The following is an 11,178-nucleotide window of genomic DNA, read 5'->3' as shown; positions in this document are numbered from 1 at the left end:
TTTTCCTGGGTGAATCATTAGTCCATGTTTTTTTAGTCAATGTTGTCAATTTAAAGCTGGAGAGAAAAATAAAGCTTTTAATTTTGGGGGCATCCCCTAATTTGCCGTTCCACGTCACTAGACTCACTACACCCCAAGCTTTCATTCGTACTTGATATACAATAGATTATGGAAAGTAATATATCATTTAACAACCTTGTGAACAACATATACAGGTGCAATCCTGCAAAATATAAAATTACTTACTTACATACAAACCACTAATGTGACCAAAAAGTTTTTAAAAGGCGACTGAATTTAAATAGAGAATAATATATGAGTGGCCGTTAGTTACTATTTATCTAACGAGCGAGAGCGAGTATGATACGTTTTTAAACGAGTTGTGAGATAAATGGTATCTAACGGACACTAATGTATTATTCTATTTCTTACATGATCCTCAAAAACCAGTTTTTAAGTAAATTTTAACATGTTTTTCGACTAAAAGTTATTTACAGCCGTTGCTCTTGTAGCTAACTTAAGCGTCACAGACCCATGATTGTCAGGTTAACTACATGTAACAGTGTAATCTATTTCCACCGTGTTGTTTTTCATTAGATGCGTGGCACTGGTGACCTGGTCATCACCTAGGAGCAGCAAGTCGTATGTCTTGAAATTGTTAACACACGTACATGTGTAAAAAAAACACCATGTGTTATCAAAAATAACGCATGGTTTTCTCACCAACGGGTGTGTAAGAAAATATACTACACACAGCGCTGATTAGTATATTTGCTTTCCCTCTATCTAGCCACAGATCACAGTTATCTATATATACCCGCACAGGTAGTCTGCGATTAGTTCATGGCAGACAGCTTTGAAGTGGCAATTATTCGACTGAAATCTGCAGACAGACTTAACTTTTAACATTGAAGACTTCTTTATGGTGAATCCCGCCCATGCAAATGTAATACCTTTAGTGTAAAATGGGTGAGCTCCGGCCAGGTTTAGTGGGTTTGTTTGTTTAAACAGAACAGAACAGAACTTTATTTACTCTCATGGCCCCATTCGGTGGCATCAGAGGAACATAAATAATAATAAACATACAAATTGTCAAGATGATTTCAGAGACATATATACCACGATACAAACAGATGAGCTGCTAAATATTAAAAACAGTTAAAATTACACGTAAGTCAAGAAGCACAAAATTGTTTGTTAATAATTGATATAAACTTACACAATTTTTTAAGAACACTAATACGTTTTGAGCTGAAGAGTTGCTGGAATTTGTATATATTTGGTCTATTTACATAGTATTTGTTAAGATATTTTAATTTTTCTTGTCTAAAATTTTTGCATATAAATAGATAATGAAATTAATCTCTAACAATATTGCTATTACAAAGCGTACAGTTTCTATTTTTATATAAAATATGTGTCCACCTCCCCTTTTCAACTGGTAAAAAGTGATTTGAAATTCTAAATCGAAAAAAATTTGTGTACATTGTTTTATCCAGAATGTTAAAATATGATTCTAGTTCCAATTTTTCTTTAAATATTCTATAAGTAGTTCCTTTGCTGGTCGCAAAGATGTCATCTCTCCATGTTTGTAGATACTGATCAGACAGTCTTCTCGTCACAACTCTTTTTAACCACTCCACTGATTTAAATGATTGCTGGTCCCAAACGTTATTCAATCCAAGCTGGTAAAATAGATCTCTGATGTTAAGTATCCATTTATAATGCGTACCGAATTGAATAAAATCGTAATACATTATTTGGTAAGCCTTTACAGATGGTTTTAGGCTTTTAGCCGTTAACAGTCGTGACCAAAAGCAAATTATTCTTAGATTATTTTCAGAGATAGAGGTGTTCTTCCATATTCACCATATAACATATATATTGGAGTACTTTTCATGACAGGCGCTAAATATCGTAAGAATTGAATATGAATCTTTTCTATAATATTTATATTTTCAAATCCCCAAATTTCACAGCCATATAGTAATATAGGAACAACTATTGCATCAAACAGCTGAAGTTTATATTCTATCGACAAAGAAAGTTCATTTGACTTTTAAAAAAATGTAAAACATGACTTTTTTTTTGCCTGTTGTGTTAAATATTTCTTGCATAAATTAAATTTGTTACTTTTTCAAACCAGATACCTAAATATTTGTATTCATTCATATTTTCTAGTATTTGATTACCCAAATAAAATATTTTCTTATGATCTTTCTTTGTTCCACCAAATATCAGTATACAAGGAAAAGAGCTGGACAACACGGATTATCTGTTTCTTGATATGTTGCCCCGAGGCAGGAAAGATGCATAAACAAAAGCCACGGGTCTGCCGATATTAAGAAAGGTTATATAACTAGTAAACGCATAGCCCGAGTACTCTGACTGCTGATAACAGTCCAAATGTCCGTCTAGCTCTCATACAGTCAAAGTATTCGGGCTTGTAACGCAATGCTGTATAGAAACATAGCTATAGCGTAAATCATTGTGATCAATCTATTTTTACAAGCCAAGAGCCCTATGCCGAACTGAATCCACAAGTACGGATAAACGTTACAGAATAGAACACTTGGCTTGCGAAGATAAAGCAACCTTTGAAAGTGACCAGTTATTAAAAGTACTAACAGATATTTTTTAAATACACCAAACCTTTTCTCTGGATTCACGCCTAAAACTCGTCCAGGATACGATGATCGTCTTCTTGTACACACTTGGCACCCTTCAATGACACGCCCGTTAACAATACACAACTAAGGGGTAATGATTTAATGTATGATATGGCAAATAGACACAGATATACAGATTCTTTATTTACATCTCGCCGTGTGTACAATTTAAGACAAAGTGCAACAATGTAATAATACAGATACCACTGAGGAATATTGAAACCACTTAAAAAAGAAAATATTAAAAATATCAAAACCAGTTTTGTATTTACATGAACGTAAAAATTATATAAAAGCTATCCCAAAAACACAGCATTAATTGTGTACAGATATATTAAACCAATCTACATATTTAAAAATACATTGAATGAAGTCTGTTATGTATGTCCCGCCAGCCTTATGACCAATGGCCAGTGTAGGACTTTATAGAAATCTCTTGACGACAAAGAAATATGTTGGCAACAAGTTTTAACAATATTCAGGTAACTTAAAAGTGGTGATAATTTATTTTTATCTAAAAGGTCATACGAATTTACTACAGTATCTTCCGTCTTCATCATAAGAAAGGATATTAAATAAGAACATATTCTTCAGATTCAGATTAAATATTCTTATCTTTCTGTTTCTGATCTAAGGGGCACTTTACAACTTTGAGCCGATGACGGCGCACGTCGATACAATTTAGGCATAAGAGTATTAACATAAATTCAGTTTTAAAAACGTGCTTAAAAGTGTTAGTTAAAGTACGATACTTATTCCTTCCATATTTTCTAGTAACCGCTTAATGTTTTAAAACATTTGTCCATTTAATTTTAAAACACACTAATTAAGAAACCTTCTTAGGTATTGATGCGGCATACATATTCTGAATGTCTAACATGCAACCGTATAACAGTTCCAGAATAAAGCACTAAATCTTTGTACATGCAGTGGCATCTAGTTTTCCTGTAACAACACTAGCTATTAAAACCATCCTCCATACCATCCATTTCAATATTTGTGCCAGATGTTGATTCTTCACTGTGTATGTCTGTCATGTCTTTTGAAGAATCTTCTTGTTGAGTATTGCTGGAATTCCGATGGAATCTTGTTTCTGAATTTGGTGGTGTTACATATTCAACGTTCTATATGCTATTACTAGTGGTGGACGTTTGATTCAATTTTGTTTCTGAATTTGGAAGTGTCACAGATTCAACGTTCTGTGGAGTATTAATCGTGGAGGGCGGTTGATTTAATCTTGTTTCTGAATTTGGTGATGTTACATATTCAACGTTCTGTATGCTATTACTAGTGGTGGGCGTCTGATTCAGTTTTGTTTCTGAATTTGGGAGTGTCACAGATTCAACGGTCTCTGGGGTATTACTAGTGGTGGGTGTTTCATTCAATTTTGTTTCAGAATTTGGCAGTGTTACAGAGTCAACTTTCTGTGGGGTATTACTAGAGGTGGGCGTTTGATTCCATATTGTTTCTGAATTTTGACAGTGTTACATTTTCACCATTTTGTGAAGTATAACTAGTAGTAGATGTCCGATTCAGTCATGTTTTAAAACGTGTTAGTGTTACAGATTCAACGTTCTCTGAGGTATTACTAGGTGTTGACATTCCATACAATCCTGGTTCTAGGTTCGCCTGTGTAGTCGTTTCAGAGACCTGTTTTCCATTCTGGTTTGCCTCTTCCTGTGAGGTACTGTCTACCTTGTTTTGTCGGCGATGGATGCCGATCGAGAGACCTGCGAGTACCGATGAAACGAAGAACATCGATCCAGAGAGATATAAAGAAGCATCCACTTTACCCATACTGCTGTGAACAATGTCTAGAACAAACAAACAAACAAAATTAATTTTTTTTAGGAATTCCTGTCCTAGATGAAGGAGCCGCCGTAAGTCGACACCTGCACCCATGACAGGCGTGTGTTATAAGAGCTTTCTCCGAATGAGCACGTTAAACTCTGTCTTGATTTGACCTAAATTAGCAATGCAGTGTGCGGGGGATACCAAATATCTAAATGGTTTATTGCATATGGAACTGGACAAGCTGGGAAAACTTAGCTGGGTTTTAAGAAGTAGAACGTTACTGTGGCCATATATCACCCAAAAAGGGCAAGAACATATTTTCGGTTAGAGCTGAGGACAGTGACAGTAATAATACATTTTCCCATGTATGTACCTTGTTAAACTAAGGTCCAAACACGCTGTCTTGACCACCTAATTCCAGGATCAATGTTTATGGGTAAAAATGAGAGAGGAACGTGCTAGTACTGACGACCATTACCAACTAGAGATCTTTTTAATTGGGTGATATTTAAAACGTCTTCACCCGGTAAAACCTTTTGGGCGCCTTGGTTTAATTTTAACTCCAGTTTCGTTCTTATATCCTGCTATGGTTGAAGCGCTTCGTAATAGTCACACACCTCATTTAACTGGGATGTGTGTCCACGACATTTTTCATTTCATTTCAATTTATTTTCGTGCTTATATCCAATTAAGGTTCAAGCACGCTGTCCTGGGCACACACACACACACACACACATACACACACACACACACACACCTCAGCTATATGGGCTGTCTGTCAAAGACAGTGGGTTAGTTGTTTAATGGTTAGTGAGAGAGAAGAGGGTGTAGTGGCCTTACACCTACCCATTGAGCCCTTAAGAACCTACTCTGGGTTGGAGCTGGTACCTACCAGCCTGTAGACCGATGGCTTAACCACTGCGCCACCGAGGCCGGTTGTCCACAACAAGGGTTAATGAACAGTTTGTAGTGGTAAGTAACGCTGTCCCACTGAACCGTTAAAATCGACTGCCTGGGAGCTCAGAGAAGCGAATCTAGTACCCATGGCCGATGGCTTAATTACCATACCAACAAAGCCGACATAGTGCTCCCTAAAATGTGGGTAGCTCAGTAATTAAATGACATGTTAATCTTTAGTCAATTCAATTCTTTATTACCGTAAGCATTTGCTTATTGGTAAATATTTACATGTATAATACAGAGAGCAATCAATATTGACAGAAGAAGAATAGCTAGTGGAGAATATAAATAGACAATTGGAGCATGCTATATTAATAAATTAACCAATTACAAAATTTCAGTACTGAAAGGCTTTGACCAAATATTTTCCCTGATTACAAAGCATATTTACATTTATAACTATAAATGAAAACATTGAAGGTCTAAACCAGTAATATCGTTTTATATATTTTGTTCTTATATCACTAAATGCAGGACAACTTGATACAAGTAATGCTGCACATTTAAACTATCAATCAAGAAATTGTACAAAGTGGAACATTTTACAGATGTATTCAGCTTATAGAAAATATTCTGCCTTGCTTGGACAATTGACTCAATGGGTAGGTGTAAGGCCACTACACCCTCTTCTCTCTCCCTAACCTGTAATATTTTTTTTAAAGTTTATTTTCATGAAATGCCACATTTACATCTGTGTTATATACCCACGTGGCTTGGGTATACTATACACACACATATACATAATAAATATTATACATCTTATTAGAAGAAATAACATCGCAAAATAATAAGAATGAAAAATAGCTATGTACATCTATTACATGATAGGGATCGGCAAAGTCGTGGAGGACAGTTATATTAGTAAGAAAATTAAGGAAATGTTTTATATGCAGCTGAAAGAATGTTTCCATTAGCGCAAAAATAAACTAAGTGGAATTGATGGACTTATTATTATTATTTAAAGTATTAATTTAAAAGAGGTAAAATGCCCCATTTTTCTGTGAAGCGGTCTTCATTATACCCTAAAAAAAAAAAAAAAATCTATTATTCGATAATATTTTATAAAACTAAGAGCTTCCATACATTTTGGTAGTTTTTCTTTATGTTTACAACTATATATCTGTCTTTTACAGTATAACAAGTAGATGATTTATTAAAATGCTTTGACTAGGGATACCCAGCAAAACATCTTGAATATTTAATTTAATAACTGATCCTATCTTTGTTTCGAGCCAGATTTCAAATGTTTTCCATATTTGATTAGAGTGAGGGCAATATTAAAATATATGTTCTAAAGATTCTGGTTCGTTAGTACAAAAACTGCATTTATTATCTGCCTGTATGCCACACATACAGGTATTTGTTGTCAAAATACAACGTATAAGCTTGAATTGAAACTTTTGAGTTTTTGAATTTTAATGTCAGGGGTAATTTGTTTTATAATTTTAAAACATTTTGACAAATGACCTTCAGTAATATTTGTATTAAGTTTTTGTGACCATTTATTCGCAATATGTAATGTAAAAAATACTTTTGATTTTATATATAAAATAAATTTACAGCTTTTCGATTTTTGCATTCTTTTAAAAATATTGTCATTATCTGGTTTTTCAGAAGTTAACATATGTCCTTTTATTTTGCGTAACCAATATTTTGAAATATATGAAAGTATTTTAAAGTATAGTAAATAATTACCATTTAGGTTATATTCATTTTTAACTCCAATGAATCGCTTTATCATTACTATTTGGTGTAAATAAATCACATACTGATTTTAGACCCTTTTCATGCCAATGTAGGAACTGTTTTATTATTTTAGGTGGAATAAAATTTAGTAGTCAGGTTTGTTTTTATTTTGAAATTCATTTTTCTGTAGTAATGCATAATTATTGATTACATCTTTCTAGAATACATTTTGGAGACATTTTGTTGTCTTATGTAATAGTTTTTTTCTGAAATGAAAAAATGTCTAAACTTCCAAAGTCGAGTAATATTGTCTTTGTCAACTTTTGCCACAAACCATCTGATGTTATTAGTCTTTTTACCTATGTTACTTTTAACTATCTGCAAAATGACAAATGATCAATCATTTATACTCATTAATTAGTTAATTTCTCTTAATTTTGTCTATTTTACCATTCCAGATAAATTTGTATAATAATGTATTGAATTGTTTGAAAAATAAATTATTTGGGTTTGGAAGAGCAATAAATAGTGGAAGAATTTGTGACCTTATAATTATTATTTTACCATTAATAGTTAATACTGTTTGACCACGAAAATATAATCCTTCTCGCTTTACATAATTGTTTTTCAAAGTTAAGTGAACACATTTCTGGAGATCTGTTGAAAATATTATGCCGAGAATTTTAGTGGAATGTGTGGGTATAACTGCTCATTAGAGTTTATTTTGCAACCAAACCATGTTGCCGTACACTTATCTGTGTTTATCTTAAGGCCTGAACAAGAAGCAAAATCATCTACTATTTTTATAACTTTGGTTAAGCTTTTTTCTGATCCATTTAAGGTAAAGTTAGGGTCATCTGCATACTGAAAAATACAATATTCTTGATTATTGATGTGTATTTCCTTAATATCCGTATTACTTCTGACAGCAGCAGACAGCAACTCGACACATATAATGAATAAATATGGTGAAAGTGGGTCGCCTTGCCTATAGCCTCGTTCGCATTTAAAGAATCTGAAAGATAGCCGAGATTTAAAACCGCACTATTGCTATTATATAAAAATAATTTTATCCATTTTCTAAAGGACTGTCCAAAGTTAAATGCTTCTAATGTTTTATCTATAAATTCCCATTCAACAGTATCGAACGCTTTTTTAAAATCAATCGTAAACAGTAAACCTGGAATTTTATTTATGTCACAATAGTTCAGTAAATTATATATAACCCTAGTATTTTCACCTATAAATCTCCCTTTTAAAAATCCTGCTTGAGACTCATTTGTTACATTTGACAAAACAGTTTTCATTCTAAAGGCTATAACGCTAGAAGCAATTTTACGATCTACATTTAATAATGTTATAGGAGCCTCTAATAATTAACAACTAACCCACTGCGCAGGACAGACAGCCCAACTAGCTGAGATGTGTGCCCAGGAGAGCGTGCTTGAACCTTAATTGGATCAAAGTACGAAAATAAGTTGAAATGAATGAATGCTTAAATGTTATAATGTTTACAGTGATGTGTTCAACCGTCCAGGGACTAATTGAGCTCAACGTAAATTAACGAGGTATGTCCGTTGCTCATAAAGAATTGATAGCCGTCAGGCCGAGGGCAATATGCCCCCCGCATATAGTCATTTTCATTTGCTTGAGTAATAATAACATGTGTACATTTACTGGGTTCATGTCAAACTCACCCGCCAATGGCATTACTGCAATGGTGGCCAGACCGAAAGAAAACTCCAAAATGCCTGTTCCCAGGACTATGTTTTCCTCGCCGAATGCTATAGGTATTGTGTACTGCAAACAAGGAATGCCGATACCTACAAAAAAAATTACATATGTTCAAAATGTAAATATTTTTACCTCCAATAATGTTTAAGAAATGATGAAATGAATGTAACGTATTCACATTTGGACTATTTAAGTGAAAAAAGTTTGTTTATTGCTTCCCGAACGCACTGTTTAACCAATAACTAGTGAGTGTCAACAATTATGCGACAGCCTGAAATGCTAGACATGAATTGAATGAGGACCAGCCTCGCTGGTATAACGGTTAAGTCATTAGCCTGAAGTCCGGTTGGTACTCTGGATTTATATTCTACATCTCTTAGGAAGTGGCAGTCATCCTAAGGACGAGCACCTGATAGTGGTTGGTGGAAGCTATCACGACTTAGACTAAAACTTCCTTTCGACTTTGCCTTGTGCAGATATACGATTTTGATCATGGAATATGGTTTTATAATTCAGATTTAATACCTCAGAGGGGAGGTGCACAACTAAACTGACTTCTTTCTTGATAAGCGCGGTCGGTCTGGGATCGATCCCCGTCGATAGGCCCATTGGGCTATTTCTTGTTTCAGCCAGTGCACCACGACTAGTATATCAAAGGCTGTGGTATGTATTATCCTGTCTGAGGGATGGTGCATATAAAATGTCCCTTGCTGCTAATCGAAAAACGTAGCCCGTTAAGTGGCGACAGGTGGATTCCTCTTTCAGTGTCTGTGTGGTCCTTAACTATATGTCCGACGGTGTATAACCGTAAATAAAATGTGTTGAGTTCGTTGTTAAATAAAACATTTCCTTCCTTCTTTCTCGATAATTTCCCCAGCGTGAGTTGTTGCTCACCGTAGTGCAGGGGTGGCAGCATTCCCTGAGAGTGGCGAATACAGCATACATTCTGTATCTGTTGCAAAATTTCCGACCAGTGATCCATAACTGGTTCAACAAAGGCCATGGTTTGTGCTATCCTGCCTGTGGGAAGCGCAAATAAAAGATCCCTTTCTGCGGAAAGAGTAGCCCATGAAGTGGCGACAGCGGGTTTCCTATCAAAATATGTGTGGTCCTTAACCATATGTCTGACGCCATATAACCGTAAATAAAATGTGTTGAGTGCGTCGTTAAATAAAACATTTTTTTCTTTTTCTTTCTCTTGCAAAATTTAAAAACAAGTTCAATAAACATCTGTCATAATTTTGTCAAATATATTTTTCGTTTCATGTTTTTTTTTTTTTTTTGTTTTTTTTTTTACCACAGCTACATATATTGTTGCTATGGTCTGACCACATCGTTTGTTTTTGTCTTTTCGAAGATTTTATTTTTGGTATGTCGTGTTGATCTTTCACAGCTGTATACTTTCAAATCTTTTTTGTTTTGGGTTTGTCTTGATAATTCAGTTCAATGTCGGTTTGTTTATTCACGGTTTTTATGGTCTGACTACAGCTTTCAATTTGGTCTTTTTGAAGATTTGAGTTTTTGGTATTTAATGTTAATACGCTTCATTATGTCTTTCACAAAATTGACTCTTGCACTGTTGATCATCAATTTATTCATATTTTTGTTTACCCAATATTCGATGTATTTTTGTGCTGTGGTGTGGTTAATAATGCATTCATTCTCAGTAATCTTTAACCCGTCCTGGACGAACATCCCAATTACATGAGGTATTTGCCCAAGACAAGCGCTTAAACTTAAAGTGGGTATGCTACTGCCATAGTGCTCTTATTACAAATTAACCGTCAGGGTTCTTTCCGCACTCACAACAGTTCAGTCGTGGAGCAAGTATATGCAACTGTTCTTCTGTGTACCTAAATGAAAAAATAAAATTCTGAAAGTGGATATTTTACCTGTGAAGATTCCAAACAGGCCACTGTAGACGATGGCAAAAATGGGGTCATACAGTTGACTGGCACTCATGTTGAGCGCACCAGTGACGGCGCTCAGTGCAATTATGATAATGAAGACAGTCTGCAGTTTAATCCCTCGAGGGAAGTAGCATCCAAAAAGAGTTCCAAAGAAGCTGCCCACGTATACCAGGATCACCAGAAACATACCAACTGGAATTATGAGAATACTCCCTGTGAAGGTTGCAAGCTTTGCGTATGGAATGATGTCAGCTGAAAAAACAATAAAACAAAAAAATGCAATACGTGCTGTTGCATCTTCTAATAAGATGTTTCTAACTGAAAATAACCCATGATCCCATCACATACTAATTCCCATCCCATTCCATCGATCTATTTATCTATCTTGTCTGTATCTGTTTCTCAGTGTCTATGTATGTATGTAT

General features: G+C 34.7%; 1 protein-coding gene across 1 annotated transcript in view; it reads right to left on the bottom strand.

Moving 5' to 3' along the window:
- Positions 1-2,671: 2,671 nt before the first annotated feature.
- The window catches only part of LOC121369718, a 12,463-nt gene continuing 3,956 nt past the window's right edge, over positions 2,672-11,178 (bottom strand). Inside the window, exons 5-8 of the mRNA XM_041494772.1 lie at positions 10,736-11,005; positions 8,807-8,932; positions 4,279-4,483; positions 2,672-2,753 (exon numbers count right to left, since the gene is read on the bottom strand). Of these exons, the coding sequence (XP_041350706.1) occupies positions 2,672-2,753; positions 4,279-4,483; positions 8,807-8,932; positions 10,736-11,005 (683 nt within the window). The remainder of the gene's footprint in view (positions 2,754-4,278; positions 4,484-8,806; positions 8,933-10,735; positions 11,006-11,178) is intronic.

Source organism: Gigantopelta aegis, chromosome 4 (genome assembly GCF_016097555.1).
Source record: "Gigantopelta aegis isolate Gae_Host chromosome 4, Gae_host_genome, whole genome shotgun sequence".
Classification (NCBI taxonomy): Eukaryota; Metazoa; Mollusca; class Gastropoda; order Neomphalida; family Peltospiridae; genus Gigantopelta; species Gigantopelta aegis.
The sequence above is the reverse complement of the archived record's forward strand: the minus strand, read 5'-3'. Positions and strand labels throughout refer to the sequence as shown.